At 39.4% G+C, this 22,942-nt stretch overlaps 1 protein-coding gene across 2 annotated transcripts in view; it reads right to left on the bottom strand.

Moving 5' to 3' along the window:
• The window catches only part of POLR1A (RNA polymerase I subunit A), a 39,465-nt gene that overhangs the window by 14,130 nt on the left and 2,393 nt on the right, over positions 1-22,942 (bottom strand). For both annotated transcript variants that reach the window (XM_087737157.1, XM_087737158.1), the window contains exons 3-26: positions 21,823-21,972; positions 21,625-21,732; positions 20,617-20,702; positions 20,399-20,508; positions 18,298-18,384; positions 17,525-17,627; positions 16,919-17,078; positions 15,434-15,607; positions 15,107-15,229; positions 14,091-14,318; positions 12,137-12,391; positions 11,583-11,774; positions 10,598-10,741; positions 9,961-10,144; positions 7,827-7,909; positions 7,555-7,713; positions 7,121-7,219; positions 5,741-5,893; positions 5,469-5,551; positions 4,571-4,736; positions 3,823-4,044; positions 2,097-2,311; positions 1,275-1,442; positions 189-324 (exon numbers count right to left, since the gene is read on the bottom strand). In XM_087737157.1, the coding sequence (XP_087593283.1) occupies positions 189-324; positions 1,275-1,442; positions 2,097-2,311; positions 3,823-4,044; positions 4,571-4,736; positions 5,469-5,551; positions 5,741-5,893; positions 7,121-7,219; positions 7,555-7,713; positions 7,827-7,909; positions 9,961-10,144; positions 10,598-10,741; positions 11,583-11,774; positions 12,137-12,391; positions 14,091-14,318; positions 15,107-15,229; positions 15,434-15,607; positions 16,919-17,078; positions 17,525-17,627; positions 18,298-18,384; positions 20,399-20,508; positions 20,617-20,702; positions 21,625-21,732; positions 21,823-21,972 (3,588 nt within the window). The remainder of the gene's footprint in view (positions 1-188; positions 325-1,274; positions 1,443-2,096; positions 2,312-3,822; positions 4,045-4,570; positions 4,737-5,468; positions 5,552-5,740; positions 5,894-7,120; positions 7,220-7,554; positions 7,714-7,826; positions 7,910-9,960; positions 10,145-10,597; positions 10,742-11,582; positions 11,775-12,136; positions 12,392-14,090; positions 14,319-15,106; positions 15,230-15,433; positions 15,608-16,918; positions 17,079-17,524; positions 17,628-18,297; positions 18,385-20,398; positions 20,509-20,616; positions 20,703-21,624; positions 21,733-21,822; positions 21,973-22,942) is intronic.

The raw sequence follows: 22,942 nt of genomic DNA, 5'->3' as shown, positions 1-22,942 counted from the left end.
AATGGTCCACTTCCTAGCAGATATTACAGGTTCAGTAGGCAAGAGATGAAGAGAAAGGACCCTCTCATCTTGCACCCACAGGTAAGCCTTCAAAAATGGAAGCAGCTACAAAGTCAGACGAAGTGATGAGCTCAAATAGGAAATTTTTTTTGCAGACTCTCAAAAGATACACTGAATAGGAGGCTCACCTCAGCTAAGCACACCCTTGTGAGCTGTTTCTTAAGCTGTTTCACCTTCTTGAGAGCTTTCTTGGTATTGAACACAGGAACACTCATCATTGGTGTTTTAATATTTGCACTGGCTACCATCAATATTTCCCGCAACCTTTAAATAAAGAACGATCTTTCAAATTAAGCACTAAAAGCACCATGCAATCAAATAAATATCTAGTTCATTTAAATAGGCAGCATGCAGCAACTGCCGGTTCCACCAAAGCCATACACATCAAGAGCTGTGGTTACCATCGCAGTACTCCTTTTCGCTTTTCTCATTCCTCATCAGGCACAGCACAACAGTAGCTCTACTGCCTCAATTAGATTTTCACCCCAATTACGGGAAGAGACTAGAGATGATAATAAATTATTCCAAGAACAGAAGAACTAATGAAGCCTGTTTCCTATCCTACAGATGCATAATTTATGCTCCTCATACTTTTTCCCCCCTCTTCTGCTTCTCTGAGGTAACGCAACCATCTCCCACCTAAGGCATCACACACCTACACACAAGGCCAGGGTCAGCACCCATGTTACTCAGAACAAGCTGATGACTGGCTGGTAAACACGTGTGCGCCGATGAAGTCACTGTCACCATACAGAAGAGCCAGGGGAAACCTGGCTGCTCTAAAACAGGTCTCTTTCTAGATAGGTAACGATAATACTAAACATGCCAGATTTCATCGTTGCAGTGAAATTTTGTGTGTGAAAGAAAGAGGTTTAAAAGTTAGTACGTGGAACAAGAGGTTGGCAGGGGGCAAATCCACAAAGTACCATTTTTTTAGGCTTATACTGTAGTGACTAAAATACAGAAACAAATAAGCCATTTGCTATGTATCAGATAAGATTAAGCGGCCTTCACAGATATTTTGTATCTGGAAAATGAACCAAAACAACTGTAAAATTGTAAAACGTTCAAGTAATTCTGAACAGGCACAATTTACAATTAAACTGAAGGATCATTTGCCCTCAAGATTACACAGATACCTGCCAGTGAGATTAAGCACTATTACTTAAGTGCCAAAAATGGCAAAGGACCCATTGAGAACACAGTTTTCTCACCTGGGAATACCCAATGTGACATTCATTTCACCTCTGCCAGCAAAGTGGAAGGTGTTCAGAGTCATCTGCGTGGAAGGTTCCCCAATACTCTGAGCTGCAAGAAGACCCACAGCTTCTCCTGGGTCACAAAGGGATCGCTGCCATTTTAAATACAACAAATCCTTTAATCTGAAAACAGGAAATTAAGAAGAGGTTTAGCTCAATGTAGTACAAAATAACTCGAAAGAGACTGAAACATGGCTCAATTCAATAAAGTTACCTCTTTCAGCCAATTTCTCCCAGTAGCTTATGGATAAATACATTCCAGAAACCATAAATTTGTCTGTCCCAATCTGATCTGACAAACACAGCCCACTAACACAGAACTGGGGCCTTGGCCAAACTGTATTTTACTTCTACTGCTAATTCCCAGAAAGCCAAAAGAGAGTCCGTTTACTCCCACTTGCTCATCTTAACTGCCTTGCTAACTCCAAGGTGTGGCAAGAGCAGTTTTTGGTATTTAACTGGAACTGTAAAGTATTATTTTATATGTAGGTGGACAGCAATATGTTGCTGTTATTCCATAAAGCCTTTGCCAAAGCCCTTAGCAGCATGGAAAATTTAGGTTTAGAAGAAAAAGATAACCAAGGCCTCTCCACTGCATGCTAAGCACACTTGGCTTTCAGGAACCATTCTGAAACCCACTACTTTGTTTCACAAAGGTCACAACAAAAACAAGAGATGATAAAAAGACTTTTCATCTTTAGCAAACTCAGTCCAAAAATACGGTTGTTGTTTTTTTTTTGGCTCAGTGCAAAGAAGTAAAAGTACAGAAGTTACTACCTATCAGAAGAAAGCTCTGAGCGCATATAACTTCGTCTGTTCTCAGATTCCCATTTGTTGATATAATTTTCGACTCCATTTTCAAATGTTTCTGAAACAGATGCAAAATAAGTATCTGGACGCCAAACACCAAGGCTTGGGTCAGGACACTTATTTGTCTTCTTCAGATACTTTCGTCGTTTCTTCTCATCTAGTTCATACCACATCTTCAATAACTGAAAATAAGAGGAGATTTTTAAGCATACTGGTTTATCCACAATAAGACCAAAACCAACTAACACCGCTTCCACCAGCAATCAAGCAACAGCGAAGGAGGAAAAGATTACCTGCGTAAAACTTCAGGGTGTATGTAATACATAGCAAACAACTCAGTTACTAATATGGTGTTCTCCATTTTCTGATACTTACATTTTTGATCCCACATGATTTCAAGGTTCTTTACAAACTTGAAATAGTCAGTTACCTATCCATAGTAACTACTCCAGAAACCAGTGAAATACAGCCCTCTAAGAATGATTTTAACTTGGGAGTGAATCCCCTTGACATACATAAGTCTTTACTTCTAGCTGACTACCACCTCGCCTGTCTAAAGCTGGCATGACAAAGGAGCTTCTCTGATTTTCAGCTGTCGACATTCAAGCACAATAGTCCAGCAGAGACCTTGAACGTAGCTTGCATCTTATGCATGCTAATCCATTTTACTTCTATGCTTGAGTTTGCTAGTCCTTCAAGTAACATTTCAAATGTTGCATTTAATAAAGAAGAAAGCTAATACTGACTTAAAAAAAAAATCAATACAGAAAATAAGCTAAACGTATCTTCTACATATCTTGCTGTTTTATGAAGGAGGAACTGGCTTGTGATATGGAAGTCTGTCCATTGAGCTTTACAATATACTGAGACAGAGATAAACACGTATCTATATCTACCTAATCTACTGAAAGAGAAACATGAACAAATAGCGAAGGAATCCCCAAGCCAAACTGTTTTGAACGTTATCAAAAGTGCCAATAGCAACACAAATTCAGCACAGCTGATAAATGAACGGGTGATTAGGCATAATATTTGCAGACAGACTAATAGCGTTATATATCTCAACACCTTCAACTTGGAGTTTCGTGCTAACTGTCCATGTTCTACCAGGGTAAATTGCTTGTGACAGCGAGGCTGTGAAACAGCACCTGTTTGCATTTTGTGTCCATACATACAATCTTCCTTAGAAGCCATAACATATACATTAGTGCCCTGATGTACAAGAGGCTTAAACAAGAGTACTTTTTTTGAAACACTAGGCAGGGCTGGCTCAGCCCTCTGATCCTCGTATTTAAACAGGCTCTCATCCAGCTAGCAGGTGTCTGTCCATGCAAGAGATATCTACTCTGTGTACATAAAAACAACCAACAAACAAAACAAAACAACACACCACACCACCAAAAAAAATCAAACAAAAACAATACCCCAAAACCACCCACAAACATGGGCTGTTTTCTAAAAACAGTTTTACCTCAGTTTTTGGCCTCTGCCCTAGCACTAGGGTCCACAGGCTTTAATAAATGAATCTCAGCTTCATCACCCACACAGCTGACATACGATTCCTTCAAAACGTAACTTGTGTAAGTAGACTGTGAAACACTTTGGGACATAAAAAGCCATTAAAAAAAAAAAAAAACACTGAATCCTGCAACTTTTTTAAAGGGCTCGATCAATTCAACCCCTTCTGTGTTACCTGTAAAGTAGCAGGATGTCTTCCATTTTTTATTTCTCCTCCTGGAATCTGTGCTTTTACACTTGCCATTTTCTTTTGGGAAAACATCAGAAAACCTCCTTCTCTTTGCACAGAGTTTTGGTGCCTGGCTCGCCACTTTTTGATGGCTTTGAACTGCTGGTTAGCTTGGTGAGATTCCATCCTTGCTAAAGCTTCATCCAGATGGTTTGTCTTCTGGATTACCTATAAGAAAGTTACCTGTATGATTATTCTTCTCTCTATGCTCACTGTAGCAGAGAAGGCAAAGCAAACTGAAAAGGTCATCTGCTGCCACTCAAAATGTTCAGCTGCTGTAAAACAATTTTAAAAATTGGTTTTCATCCCAACTGAGACAAAACTCCTTCTATCTTTATGTGACCACTGCCATTCTTTAATAACCAGTGATGATACTGGTGAAAGGAAGGTAATCAAACTTGACAGACTGAAGCGTAAAGTCATCTGTGTTGAATCCAACTGCAGAGTTAGGATAGACGAGAACAGGGAGAGCGCTTGGTGCTCTGTTCAACTTGGGACTGCTTAAATCACGCCACAGACGTAAGATTCACTTCCATATTTTGAATACAATGGGAAATAAAAATATAGGTTAGTCTGACAGTGACTGAGAGAAACAACTATGCCACTGGATCCCTAACAGATATGCCAGATGTTAACCGTGCATTTCAGTCTTCCCCTTCACCCCACATAGATACTTAAGATTCAGGTGTTCTACCTCGTAGTTTTCTGCAATGAAAGGGAACTGCTCGGGTTGCAAGAACTGAGTTTTAGGGATATCAAGCCCATCTTCTCCATACAGAAACTGCACCACGCTGCCATCACTATCTCGTACAGTCAGGTCATACTGAACTACCAGTCCTTCCAAATGTTTTATGATACATCTGTTCCAAAGAAAAAAGAAAACGCTGTTAAGAGGTTACAAAGCAACAAGGATGATATAACTCTAACATGAAAAATACTGTTTTCATTAATATCGTAAGTGCATTTAAGGGCTGATGAGGAATTCTGGAAGCCAAAAATCATACAGACATGACACACAGGTGAAATGTGTAATAATACTGCAAAGCTTTCTGCATGTCGCTCCCTCCAGTTTCCTTGGACTGAAGTGACTTGAAATAGCAAATTACTCTCTATTTCTGCTGTCATTTTTAAACAGCTGTCTGAAAGAAGGGGGCATCCTTCCTTTAGAACCCCTCACTACCCTCTAAAACAATTTAAAAGTTCTATCTTCTATACACTGTAAGTGTTGCGTGAGTAAAGATGAGGGCCACGCAATGTGGCCAAGAAAAACTAGAGTTGCCTGGAATTTGTACATCTTTACTTGTACCAGGAAAAAGATTTCTCCAAAAGGAAAAGTTGCTGCGGCTATGTGCCAGAGATAAGTTAGAGATGATAAAGTTGCACTTGATCTAGTCCTCTGGAAAGTCAGTCTTAGAACATTCCACTCAGACAGTAAACACTTTTCCAAAAGGCAAGTACACTGGAGTTAATCCAAGCAATACACGTGCTTCTTCCAGTCTACAGTACTCTACAAAACAAACAAACCAACCAACCCCCCCCCCCCCAAACAAGAGGGCCTTTTAAATGTTCAAATTCTAAAATAAGCCTCTTACCTCTGTAGGTACCCAGAACGGCTGGTTTTGACAGCTGTATCCACAAGACCTTCCCTGCCAGCCATGCAGTGAAAGAAGAATTCCTAAACATAAGCACAATACCATCAGCATTCTGAGAAGTACATTAAGACTGGCAATTTATGCTCTTTCTCAAAAGCTACCCATGAAAGTAGAGTGAACAATGTCAATTTATCTATAATCGCAGAGACTCTGTATTAAAATACCAAGATTTATATAAACTTCAGTATAAACACAAGCAGTATTAAGCTTACAGAAGGTTTGATCCCAGTGAGAAATCTGCCAGTCACAAATCCTCCTGAGCTAGGGGAAAAATCATAAGGCTGGAAACATGGCAGCGATTTGCCAGATGCCATCAATGGGGGTCTGCGACCTTCCAACTCAATCTGGCCCAGCAAACAAGAAATCTAAATATGAACAGAAAGAAAGGAAACATCACTTTTCCATCCAACTTTTTGCTCAAATGAGGTCAACGATATTTCTTGAAAAACACAGTAAAAAAATCAAAACGTTCACTAAATGTTCTTTAACTAAATGTCAACGGGTTCATTAAATGTTCTTGCTACTGATGAGCAAAAAAGGCATGTAGGTCTCAGCTGGTCTTTTAAAATTATTCCAGCCCCCTGACTCATCCTCAACATTTCCATTCTCATTCTGTATGTTTATTTTAATACAAAGATATGTGAAACTAAAAATATCGTAAGTATTTTTTAGGTCCCTGCTTTACCCTCACCACCTCTCAGCAGCATACTAAAAACACAACCAAAAAACCAACCTCTTGAGCTTTAGTCATTCTCTCTCATCAGAGACAGAATTTTAGATGGCCTTTTTATATAGTGTTTCTGGCTTAGTGTCTGTGTTGCAGAAGGCAAAATGAAAAAGCATCCTTGCCACTTCTCCCAAAATCAAAGTAAGATTTAGTTGTTCCTATTCAGTAGTGGAAGAAGGAAACACAGGGGTCATAGAACGGGTTGGGTTGGAAGGGACCTTTAAAGGCCCTCTGGTCCAACCCCCCCCTGCCATGAGCAGGGACATCTTCAACTGGATCAGGTTGCTCAGGGCCCCGTCCAACCTGGCCTTGAAGGGTTCCAGGGATGGGGCATCTACCACCTCTCTGGGCAACCTGTCCCAGTGTTTCACCACCCTCACTGTAAAAAATGTCTTCCTTATATCCAGTCTGAATCTACCCTCTTTTAATTTAAAACCATTACCCCTTGTCCTGTCGCAACAGGCCCTGCTAAAATGTCCGTCCCCATCTTTTTTATAAGCCCCCTTTAAGTATTGAAAGGCCACTATAAGGTCTTCCTGGAGCCTGCTCTTCTCCAGGCTGAACAACCCCAACTCTCTCAGCCTCTCCTCATAGGAGAGGTGTTCTGTATCAGTCTGTATCTAATGTACTGAGAACTGATTCAAAAATAGAAGGTTATAATAAACACTGACTCTCCTCTATCAACCACTGTGGTCTTCATTACATTATTCTAAAATTTTTCCATGCCAAAGGCCTCTATTCCCAAAGTCCAGAATAAAAATCTTGCTTTGGTATTGGATAGCCACACACGAGCTTCTCAATAGCTTACACTCTAGGACAAATCACATCAACACATGTAGCTGCTAAGCATTCTAGGTGTCATTACCTGCATTGTATTTACAGTGGATCCTTTGGCTCCTGACTGTACCATCAACTGTAAATTGTTCTCTGGAAACCTCCTATGGAGACCAAGGGGCATACAAACCTAAAAAGTTGTGATGGGGTGAAGGGAACAAAACCAAACCATTACTAATAAAATAATAAACCAAAGAAATCCCTGTTGAAGGCTTTAAGAAAGTGAAACGATGAGTAATCACAAACTTTCCTATTTATAATTTTAAAAGCATCTTGAATATTAAGCCATCTTCTCATTCAGGAAGGAAAAGGTTGGGGTGGCAAGGCAGTACGTGAAGCCTCATGCTGGGGACAGATGGAAAGCTTCAGCTTCCAGAACAGTCAGGCACCCCTCATCGACATTAAATTAACTTAATAAGCAAGTCTCCAAACAAGATTAGTATGCACAGATGTCTCGATGCCAACCTTATTAACTTCATTGTTGTAACTGTTTACTTCCTCCTTGAATTTCAGATCAACCATGTTAAAATCCCTCTGGTCTTTGCAGAGATGGGCATCCTGCCATTTCCCTTGGACCTCCTCACATGATGCTGTTTCTGGCAAATTAAGAGCAGCTCTAACAGCCTGAAAGTAAAATATGGGGGGTTTTAGGTGCTAAGCAGGCATGATTAAACAGGGCAGGATTTAAAAAAATTTTTTGGGGGGGAGGGGGAGGAAATTCTGCAAGACAGACTTACTTCTATACCACACTGCTTTGACTTTTCAATGATTTTTTGTCTTTTGTGGTCTGCTTCGGGTTTAACCAAAATATCCTCAATCCCTGTTAAAGAAGAGAGACAGAGCACATAATGATCTAAACTAAAAAGAATCGAGGAAGGAACCACATTTGGTGTCAGGGATTTTGAGAGCAAAGAGCTGGAAATGAAAGTCACAATTAAAGATATAATAATTGGTAAAATCAGGCTAACTGCAGTTTGACAAGGAAAAAAAATTCTGAGCGGCTTTTTGAGGGAGAAGGCATAGGTTGTCAACAAAACATGCAACATCAGCTAAGCTAAGCATTAAGGGTGCAAAATCAACTCCCAGACTTAAGAAGTCTTAACTTCAACAGTGTCTATAAAATCTTAATTGGTGCACTTGCACACAAACATGTTACAGGCCAGGCTTCAACAGGTCTTTGGATTCTTATTTGAGCTAAAAAGTGACTTCTACAACACCAGCCACATCAAACTGTTTTTTCCTCTTCCATCCACTTCCAAGTTCCTCTTAGCTGACTGTTGGTGCATCTGTCATCTCCTAGTTTGAAAAAGGTAAACTAAAACCAGACCCTTGTGATGACAGGACCAGGAGAACAACAATTTAGAAGAAATCAAGGTTGGAACCCTAACTCCTGTAAGCTAGTTGTAAGGAGTCCTGCAAAAGTCACTAAAATGGTCATTAAAATGGCTGGAGCACACAATGGATGAGGAGAGGCTGAAAGATGCGTGTTTGCCCTGTGGAGATGCAAGGAAACAAAATTTTCTTCAAGAGGAAAAAATTTTGACAATGTATATAATCAAATGCCGGCACAGGGACCCAGAGAGGTGGTACACAACTTGATATTCACAACTTGACTGGACACAGCCCCGCACAGGCTCATCTGGCAGGACTTGCTTTGAGCAGGGAGCTGCGTGAGATCACCTCCAGAGGTTCCTCCCAGGCTACATGTACAGCAGTCCCAGGGGAACAAGTGGGACACTTTCCTAGTGAGTTACACGCACAATTACAAGGCAGAGGAGCCTATGGCCCTGTCACATGTCCCTCTGTCTTCACTCTTTCTGTCTAGCCCTGCTTTCCTTTCCCCATTACAACCTTGTCTCTTCTACTTTATCTCTGCCTCCTGAACTTTATTCATCTCATCCCAAAGTGTCATTTTGCTTAGTCCTGAATCATCTCATCTTCGCCAAACCCAAGACTTCTGCTCCAGTCCCACTTCTCTTTTTCTGATGTTTTAACTATCTAGTGATCCCAGGGTCATTACCTTTTCCTAAGTGATTTTTGCACCCTGGCTTTCAAGACATATTTTCTGCATTTTACAGTCAATTCATCATCTTCCTCACTTCAAAAGATCTCCTTCCCTTTTCCTTGGCTCACAGTAGTCTCTTGGTTCCTCACTACTGCTGTCTACCAGTCGACCATGTCTACATAACTCCAAGTGATCATATTGTGCCTTCAGGTGAAAGTCAATTTAGACCCTCCTGCTGCTATATACTCTAAGTATTCCATTAGCATAAAAACATCTTGTAAAGCTCTACGTGGCATTTTGGACTAGTTCAACTATTGCAAGAAGAGGGAGTACAGTAAGGGTCAAATTTTTATTGCGTGCCAACCGCATTTTTGTACGAGTTTGCAAAGCTGTAATGAAAGTCAAACATTTACCAAAAGACTTACAGCAGAATGAGATATGCAAGACTTGATTAATAACCCCTGAAAATTCTTCCATCTCGCTTTATCAGTTGTTCTGGTTTCTATGCAACAGCTCTTTTTCAGAGAAGTAAAAATAACACAGACTCATAGGAGGTTTTGATCTAAACAAAATTTCAACAGAAGACATTTAGACTGTGTACACTTTGACTAGGCAGGACAGCAGAGAGAACCTGATGGACATACTCAGGATTATACTTTCTCTTTATGCTTAGAAGGCCAGCTATGCGCCAACCAGAACAAAAGAGACCAAAAAAAAAGGCTGGCAAACAGCTATTCCACTCAAGGACAGCCTTGCAAACTTTTATTTACAGAACTCTTAGCATGTATTATGCCCAGCAATGTCTGCTTTGTATCTCAGGAGGTGCTGCGCCGCAGCACTGGTGAATTAGTCCTTGCATTACTCACCCATTGTAAATCCCCTGTACAGCTGCAGATAAGCAGTAAAGAGCCGTCCTAGACATGTTAGCACTTTCCCACTGGTTTCACCCCCATAGATTTCATAGCAACAGTGGACCAGGCCATAGGCGGAGCTGCCAAAGTGAGCTTTGTCCAAGACTCCACACAGTAATTCCCCATTTCTAATAACAACCTGAAAAATAAAACACAGCTCTTCAGGAAAACAGAAATTTTGATCATCTTATGATCTCTACAGGTTTTTCTTTGTAATCTACATGAAAATATGTTTAAGTTTAAAAATCCCACATATTGGTGAACCGCTAAATATGGCCAGATTATCTGTACTTCCAGAATTCAAAGTGGAAATAAAACTCCTAACACCATCTGTATTTTTCCACCTATAAAATCAAACCATGAAGACACATGGTCTAACAAAACAGATGGAATCTGTATCAGTGAGGATCAGAGCAGGGTTCTTTCTGACCCCAGGCCTATCTTCTGATCACCACCTTCTGGCGGTAACTGTTGCTGAGTATCTGTTTTTAGCTTTGCCATCCACCTGCTTCCCTTCCCATTCCTCTACTGTATACACAATTTTATTACGATGCAGCCCAGCCCAACCTCCAGAGTTGCTGCCCCAGCATACCTGAGATTCACACATTGAATCAAGATTTAGACATCTGTTTGCAGGTCCCTTCACCCAGGCTCTTCCACCAATCTTAGCTTTCCCAGTCAAATTCAGTGGGACATGGTTTTCTGGAACAATGTTTATTAACAATGTAGAAACAACCTATAAAGAAGCAGGAAGAGTGGCAGGAACTATTTATTCCCTGTATTCCCTTCTCAACGTAAAGAATTTGTCATGGAGGAGAAAAGCAACATCCTATACATATTTTTTCCACTGACAGCAAAGCTTTAAAACCTCAGAAATCTAAAGTTTACAAGACAGGAATATCCTCTTTCTACTCTAGCCTTCAAAAGATCAATGAGCTGAGACACACAATTATTCAGAAATATACGGCACCAAAGATTTTTCCAATAAATAGATATGTACATATATTTTTATATATATATATATATATATATATTTAAAAAAAAAAAAATTGTCTGTTGGGTTTTACAGGAAAAACTGACAGGGAATTTCCCCTACTCTGCTATGAGACAAAATACTTGGATTGAATGTTAAACTCTCTTAAATAGTAGAAAATGGAGCATTCACTTGGGCTTCCCAGATATTACATCAACCTAACGATGACCTCAACCAAAAAGTCAAATACCAGAGTATTCACCTACAACCTTTAAGTTCAGAGATTTAAAAGCACTGACTGGCATAACCTAGTTTACTATGATCAACAAATGCCTTCTCTGCTCTCATGCCTGCAAAATGCAGCATTATACTTCTACCTGCAACACTGTTCAGAGCAGCAAGTCAAAGTACTGTTTCTAACACTGTCATTTTAAATGAAAGACGGCTCTCATAGCTCCAATACACACACACCAAGATCTACGTGGTGTTGATTAGATGATGGGATCTGGCTTTCCAGCAACCCTCAGCAGCGCTGGTTTTAACATTAGCATTCTGCTTACTTTGGAACCACCAGCATTCTTTAACTCAATAAATTATAAACTACCTGCTTTCCTGTCCATAATCGCTGTGGTTTCATAATGGCAGGAGGAAAGATTTTAATTCTTCCTTTTTTGTCTGTTAGTCCTCGGTAGACAAGCTCCATATATTGCTCTCTAGTGAAAAAGCAGCCCCGGATTGTCATGCTGACTCCAGAAATCATGTGATCCTGGATCAAGCCAGGAAGTGGCTTCCCATCCTAAAGAGATAACAAGAAAAAGGGTTGGGGGGGGATAATAAGTCATGTGCTAGCAGCTCCCAAAATTATTCCAGCTGGATAAAAGCACTAAAGTAATTTGTAAGGAACTCATCATCGCAGCACAACTCTACTAAATCTCTTCTGGACATTGACATTAAAAGGAATGAGATTGTTTGGATGTGCTGGGCCTTCTTTAGACAAAGAGAACCACAAGTGGAGATGGAACAGAATCCAGGAATAGATTTAAAAAATTGATTTTTTTTTTTTTATTTTATCTCATTTATCATTAGACAAAACAAAACAAACAACCAAAAAAGCAGTGTTCTCACATAGGAATAAATTTATCTGACAGTTTTACTTACCTTTGGAACCAGGTACTGTTCATCAGTAAAGGCTAAGGTGTAGGCTTCTGCTCTACCCAGCTCGCTCTGTGGAAAATGGGCGTTCATTTCATCACCATCAAAATCAGCATTGTAAGCCTTGCAGTTGGCATAGTGAAGCCTCAGCACTTTTTCTCCAGGCAGGATTCGGGCCCGGTGAGCTTGGATGGAGGGTCTATGAAGAGTGGGCTGGCGGTTCAGTAAAAGGACATCTCCATTTTTAATATGTCGACATACCTGCAAGAGAATTTTCATTGCTGCCTATAAGGCATTTCCATGCATGCCTTTGTAAAGACTGCATCTTAAAATATACACAGATGCAAAACATTTCCTTCCTAGCATTAACGTTCCGCGCAAAACTTTTTGTAAGAGAATCAAAACTACTTCCCCCTGAACGCCCTCTGCTCTCCACCAAACCACACTCTAAGGCTGAATATCCTCCATTAACTCCCACTGATCAACCCAAGTTAACAGCATATGCAAGCCACGCTCTAGCAATCTCTTTTCTGCCTCTGCAATAGAAGGGTCAAAGACTGAAAAAGACAGACAATTATCCCATTTGTAAATGCGAAAACAAACTATATCCAAAGCCCACTGGGCTGAACAGATAATACCTATCACCATACACCTGGCACTGGACATCCTCAAATAAGATAATAATATGACCCAGTAGCTGAAGCAGAGGCCAGGGATCTCTGAGTTATCATTTCAGGTTTGAGTACAACACAATATATTCTTAATCTAGAACAGAGTTTCTCAAAACAGTCTCATTTTAATTCCCCTGTCAGTAACACCCATATATCCCGTTAAGTGATTATCAACAGGAGTATGATAAGCTGTACAGTCTAAATACTGCTATGCCTACCTCTGTGAGAGGTTCTGAGAGAACTGACATTACGGAAATACTCAATCTTAAATATTAAATCTCTACCACGCCTCTATTAGAGACAGGGGCATGCATAACAGACATTGTGAAAAGACTATTCATCACCCAAACTTTTGCCCTAGCAGCTAAATAATAAGTTCTCAACTCTTGCAAGGGAGGGAGATACAGCTATTAAGAAGTTTCAAAGGTTGATTAAGCTGTAGCACAGAGAACTCAAACCCTCCAGCAGCTCCGAAGAAACAATATAACCGATATAAGCACCAAGCATTTCACAAGTGTTAATGTCTGTACAGATGGATATCAGTGTGGTTGTTTCTTGTTTGGTCATCTGTAAAACAAGATGGCGATGGGAAGATGGATCCCAGGTTCCAGCAGTCAGCGCTAAAACACAGACCACTCCTCCCCTGGTCAGTGCCACTACCAGCACGGCTGACACAGATTGGAGGACTCTACTTCGTACGTACTCACGGGCACCCCACTCCTGGAAGACATGTCACATCAACTGCTTGTGTTGTACCTACGCTGCCAGTATACCAAATTTCAGCCTTCAGAACTATCACCAAAAAACCGCTCCAAATACAGAATCTATTTAATATTTCAAAAGGAGAGGAAAAAAGATAGAATTTGCTGAGAAGGATGGGGAGACAGGGGGACACAAAAGCATAAAATGAAAGCAATATTTTATCTTCCATATTTTTAAGAATTCCCAAGACTAGTCAGCTGCAAAAGAAAGACTACTCCGCATCTTGGCAAGATGAATGCCACACGCTGCATATTAAGGGAAGAGTAAAATTCAGGATGGACAAATGGTTTTTTAGAATTTGAAAAAGTATCAAGCTTTTCTTCCCACCCCACTGCCCCAACTTTTTCTCAGCTGCCTACTAAAAGATAAGATAAGCCTGCCCTGGGAGTCTTTGTGAGCAGGCTCATTGGAATTGCTAGCAAGGACAGTAGTATTATTAAAAACAAAAACAAAAACAAAAAACAACAAACAAAAACCAAACCATCACAGGTGTAGGAAGGCTCCGACAAGCCCTTTGTCGTACTCACAATCTTCAGTCCTGACTGGGGCGCGCCTGAAGAAGGAGTGAGGAGCTGCTTAGCTATGGCTTCCCTCTGGGTCAGGCTGCTTGCACTCAACACTGTACGAGATCCATCTTCGTTGATGACCATGGAGGCCCCAGGGTGAACCTTTGGGCCATTTATGACAGCCTGCCTCAGCTCTTTGACGTTCCAGGGAGTGACTGGCTGAGGGTAAGTCAGTTTGGTAGCAAATACCTAGACAGGAGGGAAAAGAGGAGAGAAATAACTAGTTGTTCAACTTTGGCTTAAAACAGTACTAAGTCACTGAGAAAACAGGGTCAAATGTTAACTCATACAATGTAAACATAAATTACTTCAAGCTCTTCGATGCATCTCCTCCTCATTCTACTGTCATGCCGAATAAATACATTTCTGTTTTAAAATCCTCTACCATAAGAATAGAAATGCCCTTTTTACGATTTTCTACTGCAGTAGAAAAGGAAAACTCAATTAGCAATTAAAAAAAAAAAAAAAGCATGATTTTAGATTCTGCAAACAAACCAACAAATACAGAGAAAAAGCCCATTATCACCAGGTCCACTATTTGCAGATAGGCAAGCAGAAAAGACGATACAATGAAAAGCCCGAATTCAGGTTTGGTGTCATCTCTGTGTGGTTAAAAATCATTAAGGATGAATGAAGTTGGTGACGTTATTATGGCCTTTTCTTAAAGGCTGGCATAGCTGTTACAAGATACACTGTACAAAGACCACAGGAGAAACAGGACCTACTTAGAAAGTTTGCATTAATTCATAATCCCAGGAAGCAAGTACAGCTTTTCCTTTTTTTTAATCCTCTTTCCCAGATGTGGTGTTCAGTATAACGGTAAGAATTTCCTGCTCTTCAATGCTCCTTCTTTATTAACACACAGTGGTAACATACAGCTATGACACACTGGGCAGGAAAGAGTCCAGGGGAGTCAGAAAATCTCTAGTTCAGCCCCCAGCTGCACCAAAAAGAACCACTGTTTTATTTCTTCTTACCATAGGAATGCCAATCTCATTGGTACCAATGTACATATCGGGGCAAATGACTGATCGAGCAGCAAAATCCACACGCTTTCCCATCATGTGCTTGCGGAACAATCCTTCTTTTTTCTCTAATAGCTTTGAAAACAGAAGTTAATGATTAAAACGTGAAAGCATGCAACATCAGACAGATCCTCCAGATATTACAGTGATGAGTATCATGAAAATGCCTACATACTAACCACAAATATTTCACTTTTTTCTTATTACATCAACTTATCTTATTTTAACTGCCTGTGACACAGAAAGTCCAGAGTCTTTAAGATTCTGCCTGCTACCCACCTGACGAATACCAGGGTATTTTTCTGTCATTAGTTTGTCCATGTCACTATCAAATACAATGTTGACATGGCTCTGCAGACGAATCCAAGCATTGTACAGCTTATCTGCGATGGTCTGTCCTGGAATCATTGTCAGGACAGAATGGTCCAGAGGTTCATTATCTTCTCCCGTCTCCTACAGAAACAGAAATTAGAAACCTGGATTTAATAAAAAATACCTTCTGTTTACTACGCTGAAACTATAGCATTAAGCAGCAAATGAAACACTGGCCGCTTTTGCACCTCATCAAAGACACCAAATTAAAAAAAAAAAAAATCCCCTATATTAACAATGTAAAGATAACTTTCAAATTATTACAACCAAGTGCCTCAGACAGGTCTGCTGTCAAGCTTTAGAAACTGGCTTGGATGGGAGAGCTACATGATTCTATGACTCTATGTGGTGGACTTGGCAGTGGTAGGTTTACGGTTGGACTTGATGATCTTAAAGGTCTTTTCCAACCTAAATGATTCTATGATTTCCAAACATCACAGCTACATATCCCAGTGGGATTTTAACAGATGACGGCTAATCAATCTGTCGTCTCCTGGTAAGTGACAGCCCTCATTCCAAATTAAATGTTACTGGTTAGTCAGTCTGTGCTACAAATCACTGTGCTACCAGAAAGTCCTATTCTTAGATAAAAATAATGTAAATCAAAGAGCTTTTATCATCTGCATTACTTTGTTTTCACAGTCTAAAAGTTGGTATACCAGTCACATCCGAAACGCATTAACCTTCTGTCACATCAAACGTTTTAAGAACATATCTCCACCTAGTGGCTAAATTCTGAGTAACTAAAAATGTTTTCAAAATGTTTTACAATTTAAATCAAGTTTAGCTGAAACTAAGTCCAGTATCAAAGAACCCTCAATAACACAATTCATGAACAAATATGAAAAGAAGCATGGTGACATTCATTCTTATTTACTACTATATGACCACGTGAACAGGTCAGTAGTAAACAAGCATTGTTACTAACTAATGTTATTTGTGAATTTTTTGCTTCTATTTAGACATCAATGGCCAAAAAAACCCCACGATCACAATTGGCTCTACTAGGCTTAGAAGATAAAGTGGCTTTTTTCCTCCACCATTTTGCATTCGACGAGATGCTGGAGAAGTTTTATTGTGAACTGTTTGTGCTGTACATATTTCATTCTCCAATAACAGGAGCCCATCATGTCTCGCATACAGTAATCTAATACAAAAACCATAACTAAAGCAGTCTGCATAAAATGTTTTTCCTTTTGCACCAGGCGGGTGAGTGGAAAGAGGCACGAGCAAAAAACCAAAAAACAAAACCAAACTATGGAGAACATCTCCAACGGCACACACTCCAACAGCCCAGGCAAAAACGGTTATTGGAACTGTTTAAACAGGAGCCTATCTGAACTCAACCCACATATTCAAAAAGCAAAGAATAAGATAACCGACAACGCTTACTGTTTGGATTTCTTCTGTAATTTTTATTGGCTGACATTGTTCTTTTGCCATGAAAACCAAGAGCTTCCGTATCATTTTGGCATCTTTCATGACAGCCTGCAAGTTCACCGTCTGACCATTTGTAAACAGTCGGTCTCCAACACGATTTACGGGACGATACCTACAGCAGATCAAAATTACTTTAGAAGATTAAAGCCACTGAAGAGTAGCATGACAAACCTCAAACATTCTAAGTTAAGTCTTCAACGCATGAAGAATAATCCCTATAAACTAACAGTGAGCATTTAAAAATTCATATATTATACTGCGACAGTCATGAAAGAGGAATGATTCCTTAACAAGAAATGCTACCAGCACTATACAGTTATAGTATTTTGTAATAATTTAAAATATTAAAATACATTTTTCGTAATTATTATTTCAGTCCTTTAACAACCTCATTTGAAGTTATAATAAAACTGATCAGTTACTGCTCTGATTTTTATTATTTTTTTTTTAATGCTCCACTGACACTTTAGCAGACCAGCAGCTGCACTATAGGTGTTTGCACCTCTGACTCCTGCAAAACCCTGTGATTTCTACAAAAGGTTTTTGGGGAAATTTTACCTTGAAGGTGGAACCACAAGTAGATCTAAAAAAAACATGTCTGGACTGAATCCTGAACTCTCATGGGGATCCATCCCAGCGAAGAGATAACGCAAAAAGAAACCTAAAAAGATAAACTCATTATCACTGCTATTGTTTGGGAATCCAAACCCCCAGATGTATTTGGTCAATCAAGCCAAAAGCATCTGCTAAGTTAAATACTAGCGAGATTGTTTAATAAAAATAAAACCATTTAGGCATACTTTAGAAAGATTTGGCACTGTTCTTTTTGGTCATGATTTTTTAGAAACAACTCTGAACAGAAATACAGAGCGTAACAAAAGAAAAAAGCAAAACAGCAGGAAGAAACAGCTTCCAGCTACTAGCTGAGACTGATACATGAAACTGCTTTGGTTTTTCCTGGCAACTGCACAGATTCAGAGTACAGGGAACTCAAAAGAAGAGACTGCTAAATATATTCTCAGTCTTTAACCAAGGTAACTGTGGGGAATATTAGGTGCAGCACCATAGGAACATTAAATTCTCTGTAAGTAACAATCGTGATTTGTGGGGAGCCACAATTTGAAAATAGCTAATCAAACTATCACTATCACTGAATCCAGCTCTCTGCATTCACTAGCTACCAGTCCTCCTGTCACAGAATCTATCTTGCAGCCAGGAGCCCCTAAAGCAAAAGGCAAAGACTTGACAAGGACTTCATATGGGAACAAGTGCAGACTTTGTCTGCTAAATGGTACAGAAAACAAAGTAACATTGCTCTCAACAACCATTACCTTCATTCTTCCACAGAGCCAGGATGTATTCCTTGGCAGTCATCGGTGTCAAGTATCCTCTCTTCCCTAACTGGCTTTCATCAATAGCTGAAAAGTAAAAAATAAAAATTAAAGTAATAAAATAAAATATCTAAAAAAACAAACAAAACAAAACACAAGAGGTTACTTTGAAAGTTTTTTTTCTTACAATGATAAGTGCTTCCACCTCAGAGAAGGAATGGAAATACATACAAAATATTCTGGCTGACAGCTACATTAAATATCATTAACATGTCTGCTTTGGGGATATGAAATTAACTAAAGTAAGAGCCTTCCCAGTATGGAAAAAATAAGCCATTTCTGTGACTAATGGGTATCAATGTAAGTAACTGAAACAAAACTCAACTTTAACATCTAAAGTGTATGCTTTATTTGATTAATAGTGAGCTGGACCCCTTCTTCAAATTATCTCATCCACTGACCAAAACGCAAATCAAGAGTCAACCTGCAGCTGGTGAACACAGAAGTGGGATTCAAGTATCACCAGTGAGATCAAGGTTCCCACGAAATACCCAAGTGGATGAGACAATAGCAACAATCAGCAATTCATCCATATGATAAGTGAGTCTGAGCTAGCTGTATTCTGGCAAGGAAGGAAAACATGTGGTTCTGAAAGACCTTTTTTTTTTAAAAAAGCCAGAGGTTTTAGGTCTCAATTTCCACTTCTCTTGCAGGCCAGCCCCCCGTGTCCCAGGGAAGCCAGAGTACACGGCTTGAGGAAAAATGATTCTCCCATGACCTCAGCTAAAGTTTCCTACTGTTCTTTTTACTAAGGTCCAGAAATTCACATTTTTCCACACTGAAACTTCAATTCCCCATTCCTTCACATAGAAAACCCTTCTATCCCTTAAACATGAAGGCATCAATGCCAAGGTTAAAAGCACTCCCTCCAAGATTCAATACAATGAGCAACCGTGACTCTGGCTATGCAAAATGTACGTAACTGTATAGCCCATCCCATTTCAGAAGATACAAGACTTTACTGTAATGAAAGTAACCAAGAGGTGTTACAGCCTTGGTTTTTGAACACTGACAGGAGGAAGATATTTCTTATCTCTACTTCAGCTGTGAATGTTAACAGACACTGCGAGAATATGCCTGGTTTTGAAGCCTTCTGTGGTGAGGCAAAGTATTGCAATTCTGGCAACTCACCTGACCCTCCAGAACAACTATTTTCATCACTAGTATGAAAAAAACACACCCCCAAACTTTGGACAGTCCTAAAGAGGCTCAAATAAAAAGCCCAAAGTAGTACCCTACAATTTAATGGAATGAAATCACAGTTGTCACTCAAAAGCAGTACCACTGGGATACGCAAACTTTCCTGCCTTCGTTGAACGTGTTATGGATAGGATGTTAAAGCAGAGATCTGACCTTTTTGCTTTAAAACCCATCCCTGACATTGTGCTTCCTCAGCCACAACTCCAGAGATTTAATCTAGTATTTAAATCACTGACTAGCAAACAGAATAAGCTCACTATGTAAATCTTTTCTAAGGGTTAAATAACTCACACACAAATCTGCTTCAATTCTACCTGGTTGTGTAAAGAATCAAGGATACAAGAAGAAAAAAGTAAGTTTAAAGTGATTCAAACACTAGGGTAATTAAGCCTGAAAAGCATCATCTTTCTTTTCTGTCTTATCCTCTTTAAGAAGAAATTCTTCCTTAAGAGTTAGGATTATCTGATTTTCTTTCTAAAGTAAGATTGGTCATCTTCCTCCTAGTTCGTTTTTTATCTAGTCTCTCTCTTTTTAAAATATCTAACAGAAAGTCATCTACCCAGCAAAAATGCAGTGTCCCAAAACCACATTAGAGTTGACATAGATTATGCTTTTGTGCTTCTTTTCCTGACACACACAGACACTTGCAGCTGCAAAAAGCATAGGAGGCTTGCAAATAAAGAAGTTTAATGGAACTGGATACTCCCTCACTGCTGAGCTTACTGTTTTATTTAAATTTTTATACATGACTCACAAGCGCATATTCACTGCTAGGAGTCTGTTCATCTAAAATACAGGAAAACAAGTGCCGACATATTTGAGCAGAAGACAAATACTTCACCTGCTGGCTCATCCAGAATGCCTTCCTCTCCTGGCTTATGGTACACTGCAGAAGGATAGGTTACTGTCAGCTTGCTGTTATGTTCTTTTCGCACTAGTGATCTCCTAGATCTTAAAGGGAAAAAAAGAAAACCAGGAAAGGCAGATAAAAGTTAATACAAATGCTCACAGTATTTAACTTTACACCAGCTATTTACTTCCTTGTGTAGTTAAACTTACTTGCAGTTTGGGCATTTCTTTGAACTCATGTGTGCTTTCCAGAACTGTGCTATCAGTTTATTTCTACACTCGCATACATTTTTTACCTGATAAAGAAAAAAAACCCTTAAAAATAATTTAAAACATTTTATATGAAGAATTTTTAAACACTACATAATTAATGTTAACCATCAACACGAACATTACTAGTGTCAATGCACACACATCCTTGTATTGATTTCACTCATAACTTGATCTCTAGTGTTCTTCCATCATCCTCCCATGTTTGCTGGCAACATACACCCCCCAACGCTCCCCACCCTCCTTCTCACATTTATTTCATAAATAGTCTTTATTTTGCAAGTCAGTACTGAATTCTAAAGCTTTTCTCTAATGATGATTTAAGAAGACTGACAAAAATCACTTCTTTTGACTGCTCATGAGTGTACGATTTACAAAGTGCTCAAGGTTAGTTTTGAAACAAGTGATTAAGGAATTAAACTTGGCTTATAAACAAATCTGCTCTAAGATGTTAGACATTTAAATATCTTCTTCGCTCATATTTTCCTTTAACAATGTACATTAAACTGTATTTAAATGGAAATGAGAATTCAATTACATAACTCTTTCTAAAAATTTCACTGTAAGTAATTCTGCAAATTTGCTGGATGCATGAGTTCTCAAAAAACGTTCCGCAGCTCAAAACAGCTGGAGCACCATACAGAGAAGTATCAACATCTGTAGATAACGTACTGACAGCAGTATCAGATTATTTTTATATGATATTTACACCATCAAAATCTTTCCCTACACGAAGTGTATTTTCCAGAAACATAATAGTTATACTAACAGGAAATAAAATCTTCTGAAGCTTAATTTCAGATATTTCACCCAGCAAGCCTTCTAAACATAACACATTTCACAACTCCAGGACAAAATCTAGAGTCTACACAGCCAAAGACAGACTTTCTTCTGCACATTACTGAGGACGAAACCCGAGATCTTAGGAGAAGCACTGATTTTACTCACATTTGAACACTGATCTCTTATTTGATGACTTTGTAATATTTCCTGAACGTGGCGGTTTAACTCTTCTTCAATTTCTGAACCTGTTGCATCTGCACATTGCTCTAAAAACTAAGAGAAACAGAATAAAAGAAATTGAGATAGCTCTATAGTTACAGGAGTATCAACTCAAAAAGGAACGGAGAAATACACAGTACTTGCCCTGTTCAGAATGACTTCAAGATCATGGACGGCATGAAGCAACCCTTTCTCCAGAACCTTCAGCTGACTTAGCAGTAAGTGAACCACAGCTCGAGTACATGTCAGCATGTGGCAATTTAAACAAGAACCTCGAATTAGAAGGTATAATTTCTGGAAAGAAAAGGGGAAAAAAAGTTATCCTGGTAGATTTACTGGCTTGCACGTTAAGGCAGTAGATAGATTTGTTTAAACTTTAAAGAAAGAGCTACCATAACGGAGAAATTAGACTAATTGTTAAATTTAATCATAAAGAATTGGACTGAAAAAAAATTCTTTCAACCACACAAACTCATATGGAAAGGATGATCTGTAGACAAACTATCTACATAACAGATACAGGGGTCAAGAGGAAAAGCCTGTCATATCTACAGCAACTCTGGGACCAAGGCTGCTCTTACACAGCACTGTGATTACAGCTTCTAACAGCTTGTCCCATAAAGGACAACGTGGTACCCAAAACTCCACACCAGTAAAATGAAATGTTCTGGTCACAAGTACTATCAATGTCCCTCAAGATTCTTCATGCAACCACATTCTCCTCAAGCTTCAGGCAAATATCAGCGGTTTTTATGATTCGGCGTAGCTCTGCACACAACTCACTCTAGCTGCATGCAGCACCAGTGGCCTGACGGCCAGGAATTACTGCTCCCTGGTTTTGTTCCTTGGTCAAATAGAAGTATTTTACTTCAAAGCCGGGACAAGACTAGAAGTGGGATGGACCTCATCTAACTTCAGTCATCTGGAAGTGAGGTTTTTAGTCTCAATGAGTAGCCTACGCAGGAGCCAGCTACTGTAAATGAGACTAGCACCTCAGGAGTGCAATTCATCCCAGCTCAGGCTCCTGTTATAGGCTAGATAATCTTCCTCTGCAAATAGCCCCGCTCCTCAGATTCCAGAAAGAGCTAAAAAGTACTAATCAGATTACGCATCTAACTTTCAGAAGACCATAATAAGGCAAATCCTATCCTTACTACCAGGAATCCTTTTATATTTAAAAGATGACCCTTTTTAAAAACACCCACATGAAGCACTTAGGAGAAATGTGCAGTTTGACCATCACGAGTGCCTTGCGAAACAAGCT

Source organism: Nipponia nippon, unplaced genomic scaffold, assembly GCF_047370975.1.
Source record: "Nipponia nippon isolate SJK-2023a ecotype South Korea unplaced genomic scaffold, ASM4737097v1 scaffold_6, whole genome shotgun sequence".
NCBI classification, from domain to species: Eukaryota; Metazoa; Chordata; class Aves; order Pelecaniformes; family Threskiornithidae; genus Nipponia; species Nipponia nippon.
Note: the sequence above shows the minus strand (reverse complement) of the source record. Positions and strands in the feature narration are given on the sequence as shown.